Source organism: Mustelus asterias, chromosome 14, assembly GCF_964213995.1.
Source record: "Mustelus asterias chromosome 14, sMusAst1.hap1.1, whole genome shotgun sequence".
Lineage (NCBI taxonomy): Eukaryota > Metazoa > Chordata > Chondrichthyes > Carcharhiniformes > Triakidae > Mustelus > Mustelus asterias.
This window is the reverse complement of record NC_135814.1, coordinates 32,653,164-32,671,947: the sequence shown is the minus strand read 5'-3', so window position 1 is coordinate 32,671,947 and position 18,784 is coordinate 32,653,164. Positions and strand designations below refer to the sequence as shown.

Genomic DNA, 18,784 nt, shown 5'->3' with positions numbered 1-18,784 from the left:
ATTTGAAAGAAGAAAATTTGAAAAGGTATGAATTAAACCTCTGCAATTGTGCTAAAAGGGAGCGTCTACCTGTATGGCCTTTACTACAGATTTTCAGTTTTTGTGTGATGTGCTTAATTGGATTCAATCCTAGCCTTGGCACAAAACCAGTATGCCCTATCTGGCATCCAAAACAAACCATCAGACAGGAATCTTTTAGCATATTTTGGAAAGAAGTGTTATGCCAATAGGAGTAATTAAGTTCCTATGTTTTGGAAAGCAAGCCAAATTTCAAATTGCATTTAGGTGAATTTATTAATATGATCTAAAAACTTGCTGCTCTTAAAAAAAAAAAGATAATTCTCGTGGTATTCATAATGGGATAAAGTGTAAAAACAAATTTTATAAATGTCAGACCGACCATGGAAAGTGTTCAATGAACTTAGATTTTCTTCTGTTCTCTGCACAAGTACAGCTTTTAAACATTATTTTCTTTGTTTTTCTCTGACCTCTTAAATTTTGTTGCACCACAGCTTGTATTTTTTGACACGTTTTCTGATCTTAATCACACTGTGTACTTGCGACTAATTTTGTTTATTCAAAAACAAAACAGTGACATGTTGGTGTTGTTGCTTCTAATGTTGAAAATGCTGAGAAAAAACGATGAATGTGTACACGTGGCAAGCAAATATATAAAACAAAATTTTACAGGCCAATTTTTATTTATTTGGCCGCATTTGTATATGCATGATTCTGCACATTCATATGTGCATGAATGAGAACACACCAGAGAGTATGCTACTGTGCAGACAGGAAGCAAAGCAGTATTCGAGCCTTTCACACTCCCAAGTAAATGAGCACCAGTGTGAACATATCTATGCTTTTGGGTCATGGATTCCCCAATGCAGATTAATGGATTGAAAGTGTCCTTTTTTAGCCGGCTGTAAAGTTTCCGATATGATTTTTCTGTCATTTCAATACAAGTCCTGGGTGTCACAAAACTGCCTACAATTTTACAATCTGTCAGAGCTGCCATCCATGCTACTGCAACATGAGTTTTAAAGCACATACTTTGGACGTAGCAGCTGGGGCTTTACTCAGATCTCAGAGGCAGTGTGTTAAAAGTTCCACAGCACTGGTATCTCATTCTGCAAAAACAAATCCGGGCAATAATAGATTTTAAAAAAAACTTCTGTAGACAAACTCTTGTTGTTTGACAAAAACACTGGCTATAGGCTGATAATTTATGAGTTCTGGGGCAGGGTAGATGGTGCCCCAAATGTGCACTGGGACGCGCACGAAAGTTAAAATTTCCATTGAGCAATGGGAACCATCTGAAACTTGGTCTAACTCGAACGTCAAATGGTTATGATCTTGGAGCAATGGATACCTAGAAAAAGTTAGCATTAAAACCACTTCTAACTCCTGGATAGCTATAGTACCACTAAAGTAGCAGCTCCAGGTATGACTTGAGTCAAGAATTAGTGAAAACAGTAGGTTCTTTGTGAATTGTAGGGTGAGAGAGGGCAAATAATGTTACTTTGGGGAGGAAGGGGTAGAAGAAACACTGTGAATGGAATAACTAGGAGAATTCCAAGAATTATGGGTTTGGTTTCAGGGACACAAAGTCGGAAGATGAACTGGGGAAGAGGGAAAAGAGTAATTCTGAAATAAGAACAAAGAGTCATTAAATAATTTTTCAAAAAACCTTGGCAATAGAGTGCCAATGCGTTTTTGCAGTTTCTCTCCTGGGAGTTAAAGAAAATCCCTACAGATTTTGCAGCATGGTGTTTTAGCTTAAACTTCATCCCCATAGCATTTTCTGCACACTTTTAAAATAGTTTCTGTTGAGACTCTTGTTGTAATTTCAGCATTAAGGTCTACTTTAAAATGGCTAGCAAATGTTTGTCAATTTGTTTGCCTCATTGTTCCAAGTATGTTTGTGATCACTCTGAAATTCTAAAGATCAAATTGATGTTGTTGAGAGACATTTATGCTTTTCTTTATCTTTAATGTTTTATTTCATGTTTTTTGTTCTTTTTAATGTTTTATTTTTGTATTGTATAAAATACATTTTCTCTCAAACTTGAGTCCTTTACAACATTTTAACTTTATGAAAGGAATGACCAGAGATGAAACAACTTGCTGTTTTGTTTTTGCAGTTGTTTGTTGGCCTTGGTTTCCCATATGAAGGACCGGCTCCTCTAGAAGCCATTGCTAATGGATGTGCTTTCTTAAATCCACGGTTTAATCCACCTAAAAGTAGTAAGAACACTGAGTTTTTCAAAGGCAAGCCAACACTGAGAGAGGTAAGATTTTCATGAGATTAGAAAAAAAATGGAGCTTTGAAATGTTGGATTTGGCCTATGCTGTTTGTGCTTGTCCAAAGATGTGCAGGTTAGGTGCATGGCCATGTTAAATTCTCCCTCAGTGTACCCGAACAGGCACCAGAATGTGGCGACTAGGGAATTTTCACAGTAACTTCATTATGGTGTGAACATAAGCCTACTTGTGACTAATAAACTTTTTAACTTTGAAAGGAGCTTTCTATATTGTTATTATAATAAAGACAGTAGTTATTTTAAAATAATTGTGTTCATTTAATTGCTAAATGTCTTTTACATCTAGTTGAATGACAGACAGGGCCCAAAGGTTGCTGTCAAAATAATGATGAAGCTTTTGGCTCTCTGTTATTTCAATACAAATGACACAGCTTCTTCCGGCAAGGTCAGATATGTGATTAAATGTGAAAATTGAGAAGTTGCTGTTGGAGATTCACTATGAACTTCAAAAATTGCATCTCCATTCAAATACACTAAATGGTGTGAAACTACTATACTGTAGGTATGAAGTAAATATGCCACACTAAGTTACATCAAGCCTAAATATTTTAATATGGTAAGAGTTAATTGCTGTCAGCAATTCTCTGACACTGAAACTTATTTGTAACACATCATTCACTTTATGATTTTAATTATTAGAAACTTTAAAAATATATTACTTGTATGTCTTGCTCTTAATCCAATATTTCTTTCCCTTTCTATACCTGATTTAATATTGAATTTGTCATTCAAAATTAGCTTCCTTATTCAAAACTTGTATCATAATTTCAGAATACTTCAATCTGCTTTTTTTAAGGAAATGCACGATTACTTGCCTTGTTCCCTTAGATGTCAGATGATCTGTAGAACCCTGTTGTGGCAAGTCTAGGTAACACTAGCTCAAAAATTCCTAACACATGTTACCCATTGTTCATTTCTGAACTGATATGTTTTTTTAAAAAATGCACTGGAAAGATGCTTGCTTCAGCCATAGTATATCCTACCTACACTTTATGGACTGAAAGACCTATGTCACTATTTTGTTTAAGTTTGGTTTTGGGTATCATGCTTCTTTCAAATATTCAGCTTCGTGTATTAAGCTGCTCTTCAACCTGCTTTGGTCATTTGCCCTAATGTCTCCCTATGTGCCAGATTTTGTTTGTGATTTACTACATTTAAAGATACTATCTAAATTCAAATTATTATGCTTTTTATTGTAATTCTACCATCGTCCTAACCAGCCCAACTTGTTCTTGCAGTTAACCTCACAGCATCCATATGCTGAGGTATTTATTGGGAAACCTCATGTCTGGACTGTTAACATTGATGACCCTGTAGAGGTGGAACATGCAGTGAAGGCTATTCTTAATCAGAAGGTAATATTGACATTAACTCTGAAAAATAAGTACATGTTGAAAGAAGACTGCAAATCAGTTAATTTTTAGCTTTTTTAGCCAAAGAATAGTGAGTCATATTTGAAATCCATCTTCTCCCTATCGCAGAGTTGCCAGGTTGGAGACTGTTCCTGCCAAAGATAGCACAAAAGTAGTCAAAATTTAATTTTTATTTAAATAAATAATAACCTCCATGGAGACGGACATTAATTTATATACATTGAATTTATCAATTTCATCAAGAGCAAATTTAAACAATTTGTTTTTCTATGACCCGTTGCCTTCACCAACACTATTTACTCTCTTTTCTCTTGCTTTTTGACTGGCTGGCATATCAAGCTGCATGGGAAGTCGCATTCTTGTTCCCAATACACACCACTCTGTATCCACTCTTTTCAATGTGTGATTGTAAGCTGCTGAAATGCAATAAGCCCATCATCAAGTTCTGCTGGGAGACGGTGAAATCTTGGTCTTCTGTCACAGTACAAAATTGTTTCTCCTCTTAAACCTAGTACACAGTCCAGAACTGGCTTTGAAATATGCAATGCCTAATTTTCTTGCTTGTTTCAGAGTGAAGATTTGGATAGATCCACAAGAAACTGAAAATACAATCTGGTGATTTTGATTGACTTATTTTCCCAACCGTGGCCACCTACAAAGCTTTCCTCTGTTTGCACATTTACTCTTAGGCATCTGCTTAAACTGCGCAGAGAGATATTCTTCCAATCTCTAATGTTCTCTGATATCTTATTCTTTAGTTACTGCACAATTATTTGTCTGCTCTGTGATCTGACTTTTAAATTTAAACTGGACTGCATATCAGCTGGTTCCTCCTTGATATCATGTTGCCATATAAGAGGGTGGGATTGGTGGGAGCACAATGCATACCAGTGAGGTGATAGCCTTGAGAGCACATGTTGACATGCACAAATACAAAGAGCTGAACAACTGCCTTCAATGCTGTGCTATTCTATGGGTTTGTACCAGAGTGAGTTTGACTTCAGTGGCAAATGTGTTTGGGTTTTTTGGCCAAAATTTAGGGCCAACTTGTACATGAGATGCATGAAAAATGACATTTTGGCCAGAAGTCATGTGTGGAGTACTTGTACAAGATCAATCACTATTTGTGTGTATACGGTACTTCGTCAGTCAGTAGAACTGTGCAAACAAAATGTATACACGCCAAATCAAAAGTTATTTGTATGAAATTTTAAAAAATATTTGGCATAGCAAGTAACTATTATTGTTTGTTGCGAGGGGAGTTGAATACACAAGTAGAAAGGTTATGCTTCAATTATACCACATCTGGAGTATTGTGCACAGTATGGGCCTCCTTATTTAAGAAAAGATGTAAATGCATTGGAAGCAGTTCAGAGACAGTTTTGTCGACGAATAGAAGGGGCGAGTTGTCATGTGAGGAAAGGTTGGATAGGCTAGGCTTGTGACTGTTGGAGTTTAGAAGAATAAAAGGTGACTTGATTGAAGCATATGAGATCCTGAGGGGTCTTGACAGCGTGGATTTGTGACGTTGGATTCTTCTTGTGGGAGAATCTAGAAGTAGGGGTGTCACCTATTTAATCAGAGATGAGAGAATTTTTTCTGGAATGTCAAGAGTCTTTGGAGCCCTCTTCCTCAAAAGGCAGTAGAAGCAGAACCTTTGAATATTTTTAAGGCCGAGGTGGATAGATTATTAATAAGCAAGGGGTTGAGAGGTTACTGGGGGTAGGTGGTATTGTGGAATTGAGGTTACAATCAGATTAGCCAAGATTTTATTGAATGGAGGATAGGGGCTGTGGGGTCTACTCCTTGTTTGTATGTATCCTTGAGTGAAAATTACAATTTGCTATTTTGATAGCTTTCTTTACTGTTTGTAATTATGACATTCGGAGAAGAGCAGGGACTTCTCCCAATAGTCTAGCCAGAACCAACATAAACTGATTAACATGTCGTGCATCTCATTTGCTATTGTTGAATTCTGCTGTGTAAACTGGCTGCTCCATTTCGCTACATAATGAGTGATTACACTTCAAAAGTGATTCACCTGGATCGGAAGCAAATCCTGAGGATGTAATGTTCTATAATGTATATAATTTCTATAATGTAAATTCATCCTTGCTAAATAGCTCATACGACTTTAAGGTTAACAGTGACAAGACATGGCCCTAACATGATGAAATGAAGATTGAAAGAAAGAAACTGCTTGATTACATATTTCCAGTCCACCAACCTACCCCCTATGGAATATGAACCTATGCATTTATTTTCAGCAAGGTAGGGGCAGAAAATTCAGCCAGGTTTCCTGTGTAATCACTCTGCAATGACCCACTGCCACAACATGCATCTGTGTGAACATTGGCTGAGGATAGGAGAGGATTCTGTTCTAATATTTCAACAGATAAATAATCCATCTAGGCTTTCTAGGTGAGCTACATGAGGATGTCACTGCCACATGAATTGAGCGGAGTAGATGAGAAGAAAAACCTGTCAAATACAATGCAACTGGAGGCTGCAATAAATTGACCTTCAATCCTTTTGCTTTTGGGATCAAGATTCAAATCCAGCTGGTCAGTTGAAATGAAAACTGCCTTCTCTGTGGGCTGAAAGGATCTTAACTGAAATGTAATCGTCATCTCGTTAACATTCTAGCACACATTTGTTCACAATATGACAAATGGGCTATTTCACTGACTCTTCTGTCTAGCCTTGGATTGTACAAAATGAGAAATAAAATTAACCATTGTTACAGTATTATATTCTTCTGAGAGCACAAGTTATTTCCACATCTGTCAGTGGGTAACTTGACCCGGTTGTGCTTGCTGCTGCCAGTATTCATCAGAGACCTTTTTTTCCTCTTTTTTTATAGATTGAGCCATATTTGCCCTATGAATTCAACTGTGAAGGAATGTTGCAGAGAGTCAGTGCTTTTATTGAAAATCAGGTAATATTTCTTTTACCATGCAAACTAGAAATATTGACTTAAGTGAAATCCTCCTAGAAAATTACTGCTTAATCAGATGAGTCACTGTTTCTGTTTTGAGTATAAAAATTCAGCCACCAATTTTATTGTAATTAAATGAACAGTGTTCGAGATAATTACAGTCTTTAAATGCTCTTCAGAAGGACTCATTGTTTTTCATTGAGTTCCGATATGACAATTATTTCATTTGCATGTTGTATAAATGTATGAAATATTGAAAATTACTTTCTCAACTCTTTTGAATATTTAAATTTCAACTATTTTAAGAAACTTTTATTTATAGCTGTTCCTCAGTGTTCCTACTTAATAAAAAATCTATTAGTTCATTCATCTGAATAAAGGCTGTATTTTTCATCATGTAGTTTGGTTTCAGAAAAGCTAAATTAGATGTTCTTTATGTCAAAGAGCATACGTAAAATGAAACACAGGAAATATTCAGGTCAGGCAGCAACTGTGGGAAGAACAGAGGAGTTACAATTTCAGATGTTGACTCATGATGGCCAAGGAGGGTATGGAGATTTGTCAATAGATCTCCCATGGGCCTTGTGGAATATGAATTCTCCTATTGAGCGAATGGTGGCTCGCCAATTAGGAAAGGAGTGTCTGGAGTTTAAAACCAGCTGTCTCTACCCGGATCAAGTGCTGTACGTCTTGGGGATTTGACTTGTGTACTGTGACCACAGAAGCATTGCTTTATTCACTGTGTAAATAAAGGGTGTTGATGATGGAATACTGGCCTCAGGGAAATTATTACAGGCAGCCTGTGCTGAAATGTTAACTCCTGTGTTTCCTGCACCAATGCTGCCTGACCTATGGAGAATTTTTAACATCTGCAGTATTTTGCATTTTGCTCCATATTAACACAAGTGAAGAATGTATGAAATTTATTTTATCCAAATACAAGTTGCGCTTTGGATTTTTAAAAATCCGTCATGGGATGTGAGCATTGCAGGCAAGGCCAGCATTGGCTGCTCATTCCAATTGCACTTGAGAAAGTGAGTCTCTGCCTTGAATTACTGCAGTTTATCTTGTGTAAGGACACCTACAGAACTATTAGGATGAGAGTTTCAGGATTTTGATCCAGGGATATTGAAGTAATGGTGATACATTTCCGAGTTAGAATGGTCTGTGGCTTTGAGAGAACTTGCAGGTCATAATTCCATGCATCTGCTGCCCTTATCCTTCTAGGTGGTAGAGGTCGCAGGCTTGGAAGGTGCTGTTGAAGGAGCCTTAGTGAGTTGCTACACTGCATCTTCTTTATGCTGAAAGTGTGCTGGTGGAGAAGGGAGTGAATATTTGATATGGTGAATGGGGTACTACTTGTAATGTAAAGGGTTGTAAATATAGATTAAATGACTGATATACGATCACATGGCAACTGATAACGGAGAGTTCTATGTAGAGCCTCATGCTGAGTCTGTATTGTATAAAGAGAGTATACTGTTCAATATAAAAGGTAGTAGGGCGGCACGGTAGCACAGTGGTTAGCACTGCTGCTTCACAGCTCCAGGGTCCTGGGTTCGATTCCCGGCTCGGGTCACTGTCTGTGTGGAGTTTGCACATTCTCCTCGTGTCTGCGTGGGTTTCCTCCGGGTGTTCCGGTTTCCTCCCACAGTCCAAAGATGTGCGGGTTAGGTTGATTGGCCAGGTTAAAAATTGCCCCTTAGAGTCCTGAGATGTGTAGGTTAGAGGGATTAGTGGGTAAAATATGTGGGGGGCCTGGGTGGGATTGTGGTCGGTGCAGACACGATGGGCCGAATGGCCTCCTTCTGCACTGTAGGGTTTCTATGATTTCTATGAACAGCCTTGCCTCCAGCAATATCATGAAAAACCCCAACTAAGACCCAGAGCATTGATAACAAATGAGTTGCTTTGTCCTGAATGGCATTTAGGTTGTGTTGGAGCTGCACTCATCAAGGCAAATGGAGAGAATTTCATTCCACTCATGACATGTGCCTTGTAAATGGTGGACAAGCTCTGGGGGAGCAGGAGGTGAGTTACTCACCACAGAATTTGCCAGCAACTGACCTGATCATGTAACCCCAGTGCTTATATGATAGGTCTAGCTGTTTCTGGTCAGTGGTAATCCCCACTGCCCCCTCTCCAGGATGTTGATGGTGGGGGATTCGACAATGATAATACAGTTGAACATCAAGGGGAGATAGTTAAATTCATTTTTGTTAGAAATGGTCATTGCCTGGCACCTCCTGTGGTGCGAACCTCACTTGCCACTTTTACCTAAGCCTGAATTTTTTGGTTCTGTTTCGGCCTTTGTTGCCTCATATGACTCCAGCCGATGGAGATGCTCTCCCCCCGTACACCCCCCCTCCCCCAATTCATATTGACGACAACTTTTGGTGTGACATTAAGGAACCCTATCAATATCGAATGCTGCCTTGATGTGGGTGTGCAAGTCCACGGGTCCTTGAAGGTGACATCACAGGTGGAGAAGGTAGTGAATCAGGCATATGGCATGTTTGCCTTTATAGGACGGGGCATAGAGTATAAAAGTTGGGGTCTGATGTTGCAGTTGTATAGAACGTTGGTTCGGCCGCATTTGGAATACTGTGCCCAGTTCTGGTCGCCACACTACCAGAAGGACGTGGAGGCTTTGGAGAGAGTGCAGAGGAGGTTTACCAGGATGTTGCCTGGTATGGAAGGGCTTAGTTATGAGGAGAGATTGGGTAAACTGGGGTTGTTCTCATTGGAAAGACGGAGGATGAGGGGTAACCTAATAGAGGTGTTTAAAATTATGAAAGGCATAGATAGGGTGAACGGTGGGAAGCTTTTTCCCAGATCGGTGGTGACGTTCACGAGGGGTCATAGGTTCAAGGTGAGGGTGGGGGGGAGGTTTAACACGGATATCAGAAGGACGTATTTTACACAGAGGGTGGTGGGGGCCTGGAATGCGCTGCCGGGCAAGGTGGTGGAGGCGGACACACTGGGAATGTTTAAGACTTATCTAGATAGCCACATGAACGGAGTGGGAATGTAGGGGTACAAAAGAATGGTCTAGTTTGGACCAGGGAGCAGCGCGGGCTTGGAGGGCCGATGGGCCTGTTAGAACATAGAACAGTACAGAACAGGCCCTTCGGCCCACGATGTTGTGCCGAGCTTTATCTGAAACCAAGATCAAGCTATCCCACTCCCTGTTCCTGTGCTGTTTTGTTCTTTGATGTCTAGAGCAGTCACTCTTGCCTCATCAGTGAAGTCAGCTCATTTGGTCCAAGGATGTAATGAGGTCAGGAACTGTGTGACCCTGGCAGAACCCAGACTGAGCATTAGTGAACATGTTATTGCTGTGTAAATGCTGCTTGATGGCCCTGTCAATAACCTCTTTACTTTGCTGCTGCTAGTGAATGGATAGGGTGGTAATTGGTTGGATTGTATCTGTCCTTTTGTGTGCAGGGCATATCTAGGCAATTTTTCATTGTCAGATGCCAGTGTTGTAGCTGTACTGGAACCGCTTAGGTAGGCGCCAGGCTAGCTCTAGAGCATAAACCTTCAGTACTACTACCAGGGTGTTGTCAAGGCCCAGTACCTTCAGCTGCTGCTTGATACAGTGTGGAATTGGTTGAAGACTAATATTTGTGCCACTGGTAATCTGAGGAGAAGGCCAAGATGAACCAATGGCTTGGTAGGTGTGGCTGAAAATGGTTGCATATGCTTTAGCTTTGTCTTCTGTGCTGATGTCTGAGCTCCCCCAACATTGAGGATGGGGATACTTGTGGAGCCACCTCCTCCAATTAGTTTAATTGTCCTCCACCATTCATGATTTAGTGTGGCAGAACTGCAGATCTTTGATCTGACCCATTGACTATGGGATCACTTATGTCTGTTGTATGCTGTTTGGTGTGTAATTTAGTCCTTTTGTAGATTCAGCATGTTGGCACCTCATTTTAGGTAAGCCTGATGCATTCTCTCCTGCGCTCCTCATTGAACCTAACTTGCTGATGGTTAAATGAGGGAAATACTGGGCTATGATGTTACAAATTGTCATTGAATGCAGTGCTGCTGCTGCTAATGGCTTCCAGAATCTTGTGAAAGCCTATTTTCCAGCTGCTAAATCTGTTCTGAAACAATCCCATTTGGCATGGTGGTGGCAATGGGCTGTACGCTCAATGGGTCTTCGTCTCTACAAGGACTATGTGGTAGTCACTCTACCAATGCTGTCATGATCATAAGCATCTGCAGCATATGGTGATGGCAAGATCAAGTCTTTTGTCTCTTGGTTCCCTCACCATCTGTTGCAGGCCCAGTCTGGCAGTTATATCCTTCAGGACTCAGTCAGTAGTGGCGTTAGTAAGCCAATCCTGGTGATGGGCATGGAATTTTGAGGATTCCCAAAAGTAATTCCCTCCCGACTGAATACCACTGTGCTGCCATCTCCGCTGGGTCTGTCCTGCTTGTGGGACAGGGCATATCCAGGGATGGTGATGAATGTATCTCAGTCATCAGCTGTAAGGTATGATAATGTAAATATTGCTCTATTTGGCTAAAATATTGTCTCTGTTCAAAATATGCAATGAAAGCAATAGGTTCCTTTAATAGAATAATACATTTCCCATGATATTATTCAGCTCAAGTCCTATATAATGGCCTGGATTTTGCAGTCAGTGGTGAAGGAATAAAGCTGATTTATCATTCGTCATGCAAACTTTTTAAGAGTTTGAGCAGTAGTGTACAATGCCTAAAGATATTTCCATCATAACTTCCTCTACTTGGGATCTGAGGAATTTGTGAAGAAGGCAAGCAACAGTGTGGTTCTACAACCAATTATATTGACGAATCCTCACTAAGCAGTCCAAATCAGACAGTATAAATTAGAATGTTCAATCCATTATAAAATTATGTACGGAAAGTGAAATAAAGATAATGGACAAAGAAAAAGTAAAAATATTTTGTTTTAATGACCAACACTAATCCAATTCTGATGGAATTAGGTTAAAATTTTGTGTTTGAGAGACTTTGACAGTAATTGACTTTTATCGCACCAATAGAAATTGATTTACACCTGAATGCACCAGCCCTGATCTTGTGTATTTAGTGGTTTTAATGTAGCAACGTCATGCAATTACTTGGTTTTCAATGCCAAATCTGTCAGTGAGATAGTTATAACGTTGCCTTTGGAGGAACAATTCCATTTTTAACTATGCAAGTTCTGGAAGTTGCTGTCCAAGTTCCTCCATTGTAACAGCGTTAGCCTCACCATTATTCTCAATACAAAATCTGAACCAATGTTCTTTTTTCTGGAATCGTTAGAATCAGTCGTACGCGTGCCTGTCGTAAGCATATTGAAAGGATTTGCAGGTTACTACTACCTGTTTGCCAGGTTTTGAATGCACCTTACTTAGCCCATCTAGATTTCTTGGCCTGGAGTCAGACTCAAACCCAGAACTTCCAGCTCAGAGTCAGAGGCACTGCCCACTGTGCCACAAGACCTCCCATTCAGTCATTCCTCCTTTGCGCTTCCTGCATGGGGTATCTGTTAAATGAATGAATGGGGCCTATCGGAGTCTGTACAAGCTTTGTCCTTGAGCTTTGTTTCAAAACTTCAGTAGAAAAAAAGTCTAGTCTTTTTATCCACTAGACAATACCTAGAGTAGACTTTCCAAGGCAAGAAGCAGGAGAGTAGAGCATTCAGCATTGTTGGCAACTTGCCTCCTCTACTCAGTAGGCTAACTACCAGCTGATGAGGAAGCTGTACAACATTGGAAGCTGTCATATGCCATTTTTCCTAGAGCAGACTATTGGTATAATCCAGCAATTAGGAGCAAAAAGAACATAGCAATTTTCTTTTATTTGGCAGAGCAACATCTTAAGTTCACTCAAATGATGTTTTAATAATATTTGGAAACAAATTATCAAAATTTCCCAAATCTATTTATGAAAATGCTGCCCCTTTAGGGAGCATGATTAATTCCCTTTCGATTCTGCTGCCAACAGGATGCTAGCTTTGGCTAGAACAATTTCTAAATTGTAAAATAAGAAGCTCATTTTGTTCTGATGAGCTGAGATAAGATTTCATGCTTCAGTAACCTTAATTTTTTGGAACAGGAACTGCTGTATACTCTCTCCTCCCTCCCTTTCATGTTCTATGTACAGTGGAAAATCAGTGAATTAGGTATGTTCTTGTTTTCAAATTGCTATTGAAATTCAAGATCGAGAGAAAAGAACAACCACAATTCCTACACTTCCACTGTCCAACCGAAACTGAATTGGTTATTTTCCCGTGACTGATGCTGATATTTCATCTTGCCAGAAAACAGAATAACAAAGGTATCACAGCAAGTCTGGTAATATCTGTGGAGAGAGAACTTGAGATAACATTTCAGCTGTGACCTATCTCAAGCTCTCAGATGCTGCCAAACCTGCTGAGTATTTCCAGCATTATCTATTATTTCAGACCTCTGTCATCTGTGATATTTTGCTTATGTATCTATCTGTTTACATAAAGTCCTGCCTTGAGGTTTAAGAAAGTACATTAAGGTCCATGGGATTCCTCACATTTTCAAAATCTTTCTAAAGTCCACCCGAGCAATGGAACTATTAGCCCCAATAAAGTTGTTGTCCTCCAATTTATGAGCTAGCACACCCCAACCCAATGACCCATCTATTGAAATTATCACTAGCAAAGCTGCCTCTTTAAGCTTCTATCAGATACTAACCCCCAGTAACATAGAATGAAGACACTGAGCCATTTCCACAGAAATCTTTGTGAATCTCAAAAGTGTATTCCTACTGCTCTTGGGCATATAAAATTTTCCAGGGCTGACTACTTGAGTAATCTGTAGCAGATTACTCTTTAAGGTCTGCTGATTAGTTCAGTCAAGATCCAGTGCAACTATATGGAGCGTCCAGGGTGCAAGCTCTGCCTATTTATAGCTGAATATCAATTGGGGCCTACAGATGGATCTTTTTGCACCTCTGCTTCAACATCTGTAATTTTTAAAGTTTGTGGGAACTTTCAAGAGCCACTGCCATACCATGGAACAGAAGCTTATGGTGTTGTAATGCCTGCTGAGATTTTTTCCCCTGCCACTCCTCTCTGCCCCATTCAAACTGTCCAAACTAATTTATGCCAAGCTTAAAAGAATAAGTGGCAGTTTGAAATGTATACAAGCCTAACCGTCCGAAATTCCTATAGTTGTCACACTGGCTCATCCATCTCTTATTTTGTTCTAAATATTCCTGTCTGATGCTTGTTGCCTTTTGGCTTATTAGTTGTTCACCACCTTTTCAATTTTTTTTTCGAACTCTTCTATCCAACGCCCTCATCTTCCCCCAGATTTGATGCCTACATGTTTCTCTTTCCATCTCATTTCTTTAGCGCCGTTATTTATTTTTGTTGTCATGTCTAGGATAATGCACACTAAATATAGGGCCAACAGAATCATCTAATTTGCATTTTTTTAAAAATTGGGCAGTGTTTGCACCTTTTTTCCACACCTGATTTCAATGAGTGGGTGTCAGCAGCAGATCAGGAAGTAGGGACTCTACCCACCCCCTAATCTGTCTTTTCTTCTTTTGATTGTAGCTTTCAAACAAGGGTCAAATTTGACTCCTCAGCACTTCATGTCCTGTAGTAATTTCATCTGTTTCTGTTGTCTGGTCTTCTCCATCTTGTCACACAAATTCCTTTGCTATGAATCACCTTCACTTTTTTCTGGTTGTGGTGCTAATACCTTGAGTGCATTTTATAATATTGTCATCCCATAATCAATCAAGACTGAAATCAGTTGTCATAAAACCACTTTAACAGACTTGGTAGCGCCAATTGAGCCAATAATGACACTTGAATTGGATTTATGTAATGCCTTTCATGACTTCAGGATATCCGAGATGCAGTGAAAATACTTTTGAATTGTAGTCACTGTTGTAATTAATATAGGAATATGGTAAGATTCACTTGAGATCTATTTGCTACATTGTATTGTAATGGATGGATTGAAATACTTGATGAAAGCTGTTAAAATGGCTTCTGTAATTATAGTTAAAAGCAAGACCATATTAATTTTGCTTAAAGAAATTTTTAATCCAGAAATCTTATTTTAATTCTGTTCTTATTATCTAAGAATCTCCCTCCATAACCACAGCAAACTTACTTCAAGTGGTGTTTTGCATCAACATTTTGAATCTGGATACTCTTGTTTTCCTGCTAGAAGTATACTTGAGTGGCTGTCACAAGTGTCTGTCACATAAGCAAATGCCAACACTTGATTGGGTAGAGCTGACACTCCCCCCCCCCCCCCCCCCCGTAAGAAGTTATTAGGACTTAGCTGCTACTTAAAAAAAGCAAATATGCAAAAGTAATTTAATTATGCGTATATTAAAATGAAACTGATCCACTTGAAAAAGTCAGCACTTTTTCTTTTTCAAATGTAGCAATTTAAAGCTGATAATATTTACTGCTTTCAGTCTCCTGCCTAATTAAGTTTGTCTGTCAGTGGGAGAAATATTTTTTGCTAAACACTTTTGAGCAGATACTGTGGTTATTTTGTGATAGTCACAATGTTCAATTCTATTATAGGATTTCTGCCATGGTCAAGTAATGTGGCCTCCGCTGACTGTGCTCCAAGTTAAAATTGCGGCTCCCAGGCAATCTTGTAAGCAAATCTGTCAAGAGAATAAGCTCATATGTGAACCTTCCTTCTTTCAACATCTGAACAAAGACAGTGACTTGCAAAAGTATGTATGTTTAATCAGTTGAAGATTTACTGCATAGAAATAAACTGGGTGAAACTTATTAATACTTTAGTTAACTCAATCACCAATATTTCTTCAGTGAAAAATATTTTCCATATTTAGTCATCATTCACAATGGCTAACAAATAGGCTTATATAATGAATAGCGTTAATATTTTTGGCCTACTTTCATTAAAGTTAAAGTTTATTTGTCACCTAGAGGGCTCATGTTAACACTGCAATGAAGTTACTGTGACAATTCCCTAGTCGCCACACTCCAGCACCTGATCAGGTACACTGAGGGAGAATGTACCACAGCCAATGCACCTAATCAGCAAGTCTTTTGGACTGTGGGAGGAAACCCATGCAGACACGGGGAGAACATGCAGACTCCACACAGACAGTGACCCAAGCTGGGAATTGAACCCAGGTCCCCGGCACTGAGGCAGCAGTGCTAACAGCTGTGCCAATGTGCCGCAGCCACCCCCACACCCCATATACACTGAGAGAACTTGTCAGAAATATTTATTTGTAAACATGTGTATTGTAAATCATAAAGTTGATGAAGTTATATTTTTTGTTACATCCAGGTATGGAATTGAATGCTTGTCATTTGAATCTGTGAATGATATTGTCGTTCCGGCTTATGATGAAAGCAAGAAACGCTGCTTTTTCCAGAGTGATTTACTACTCTTCAGTTGTGCAGGTTCAAGTGGAAACCATAAAAGGATCTGTCCATGCAGAGACTATATGAAAGGACAAGTTGCCCTGTGTCAGGAATGTGTATAGCAGAATGTGCATAGCTTATCCCCACACAAAGTAGATCGTGCATAAAGGTAGGGGACAGTGGGTCTTCATAAGGACCAAACATTTGGTCATTAATTTTTGAAAGAATGCCTCACAAAGAATATTGAAGGAAAATGTGTTATTTAAAAGTGCAGTATTCATTTGAAGAGAATAAATATTAACTTGGCCCAAGTGAATGTTAAGAAGGAAAAGTTATCGAGCCAATGGAAAGAATAAACAACAAAACCATGATGGACTATTCAGGTTTTCTTAAATGGCGTCTACAACAGAAACATTTTTTTTGAGAAAGGTTAATAATAAGCATGTGTAAATTGAGGGCGTACTGGTAAATTTTCTAAATTCAAAAAATCATGTTACAAATGGAAAATCGAGATCCATTAAATAGCCAACTGGCATAAAATTGGTTAATGAACATGATCTAAGAGACTGTTTAGTAAGATCTGGTTTACTTTTAGTTCAGCAAAAAGCCAAATGTACAATCCCAATGAAATGGCTTACTTCAGTTCAGAAAAGATTCCCCACAATGTCCATTGTTATGAAACAACACATTAAAAGCAAAGAATCCTGGTTGGTGTACTTTCAGGCATGATTTCCTTTTAAACATGGCTAATCGTGTCCGTTATTTAGAGTAAAGGTCATATGCTGCCGTAGCTGGCAGTAATAACTGCTTGAAATACATAACACTAGTTGTTTTAAATCAAGGCTTGAGTTTTGATTTAAATGGTTGAATTTCAAAAAAATTGAATTGTTAGAATAAAACAAAATAGGATTCCCAGAAAATATTTATAACAAATGTTATTAATATTTTTGGCTTTATTGAGCATCAGTAGCATGCTGGCAGTGTTATCAGCTAACTGCCCTCTATAGCCAGTGTCAATTGATCCTAATTAGATTTATTTCAGACCATGAGTAAATTAGTTTAATGGGCATTTTAAGTAGCAACCTCCTGTTCGAAAAATAATTGCTATTGTAATTTGTATAGAAATATCCTGATGTAAACTGTTTTTTAAAAACCTCTTGTTTGTATAATCATGTTTACTATACAGATGAAGTGGAGTCTCATACCTTTGCACTTTTTTTTTTCAGGCTCAGGAGTGTATACATTTTAGGAAGGATATTAACCCTTTTAGCCACACAGCAAATAAATGATATAATTTCAATTCAACATTCTTCTCACCAAATTGTTTGGATAGATTATAAAACTTCAGTAGAATTAGTCATCTCTCTAAATTATTTAATTGAAGCAAAAGGGTTGAGCAGGTGATCAGGCCAGGCCACATTTAACAAAGTCACTAAATGTGGTAGAAGTAATTGTAGCTGAAGTTCTATTTTGGAAAATTATTTTGAAATCATCTGTTCAATTTTTCTTTACATACAAGCTGACAGTGGTCTGAAATTATTGCAGACTAAATAACAAATGTGGCTTTTAAACTGTCTACAGGGTTATTTTAAGATGACTGGTATTGATCATATCATAAACCATGAAGGGGTATCAACATGATGGTTGATTAATTATAATGGTGCTGTTGAAAAATGATTTTAAATCGTTTAGAATATTTGATACACAAATTTACATATTCATTTCATATTTAAAAATTAACAATTATGTTGGTACCCTGAATTGTTATTTCATTGATTTCCATCATGTGAATGAAGTGTGTCGATCAACGATTGAGGAGTATATGTTTGTAGTAAAGGATGTTTTTGAGGAAAACATTGATTATGGTTTAAAAAAAATTGTGGCTTTTGGAAATGAAATATCAGTGACATATAGTTAATCTACAGCAGCTAAACCTCATTAACAGCAGATTTATCCAAACAAGTTTGCACATTTGTACATAAAAAAAACATAATTTAATTTTTTAGGTGCTCTGTAACTTGCTTTGCTTTTGTGTTGTGCTTGTAAATATTAAACATTTCCTGTAGCTAAGATGCCATGTAATGTAAATTATGTGCCTTTTCAAAGGTAATAAAGTTGCTTTATCAACTTATGTAAAAATACTATATATACATTTCATGGCAGTCAAAGTTTCAACCAAATGCATAGTGTTGTGAAGTAAGAAACGGTTTTCCTGTATATTTGCAAAAGTGGCATATATCGAAATAAGGTGTGCTTTGAAAGCTGCACTTGCGAGCTTGGAAATTGTTTCCACAGTTTTGATGAGCAGGAAAAAAATTTATTTTTCAATAAATCTTTTCAGTGAAGAGAATTTCTTCCATTGGTTTGTACATTGTCTTTTATAAATATACAGAATACATTTTTGGAACAGAACAGTTATCTTAACATCTAAATCTTTAAATATTGTAACTGGTAAAGAATTTGAAGCACACTTCATGCAAACATTGTGCTGTATAGATTATATTTAACTGCAGCATATGACAACAGAAGTTTCATTAAACTAATAAACTGAAGACTCCATCAAAGTGCAGACAAAAAGATTTAAATTCCAATCCCTGTGCTCACACTTAAATATGTATGCATTTACACTAAATTAATATTTAAAATCAGGCCTTCCCTGAGTTTGGTAACTTCACTATAATTGAGCCTCCAGAGCTATCTAATAATATAATGGTTCTCTTCGCAAAGAAAATGGAAAATATGGAGTGCTCAATACTATTAG

General features: G+C 38.2%; 1 protein-coding gene across 5 annotated transcripts in view; it reads left to right on the top strand.

Moving 5' to 3' along the window:
- Positions 1 to 18,381, top strand: part of mgat5 (alpha-1,6-mannosylglycoprotein 6-beta-N-acetylglucosaminyltransferase) — an 89,180-nt gene extending 70,799 nt beyond the window's left edge. For all 5 annotated transcript variants that reach the window (XM_078228131.1, XM_078228135.1, XM_078228132.1 and 2 more), the window contains 5 exons: positions 2,142 to 2,288; positions 3,560 to 3,676; positions 6,558 to 6,632; positions 15,202 to 15,359; positions 15,947 to 18,381. In XM_078228131.1, coding sequence (XP_078084257.1) covers positions 2,142 to 2,288; positions 3,560 to 3,676; positions 6,558 to 6,632; positions 15,202 to 15,359; positions 15,947 to 16,145 — 696 coding nt within the window. In that variant the 3' untranslated portion in view covers positions 16,146 to 18,381. The remainder of the gene's footprint in view (positions 1 to 2,141; positions 2,289 to 3,559; positions 3,677 to 6,557; positions 6,633 to 15,201; positions 15,360 to 15,946) is intronic.
- Positions 18,382 to 18,784: the final 403 nt, after the last annotated feature.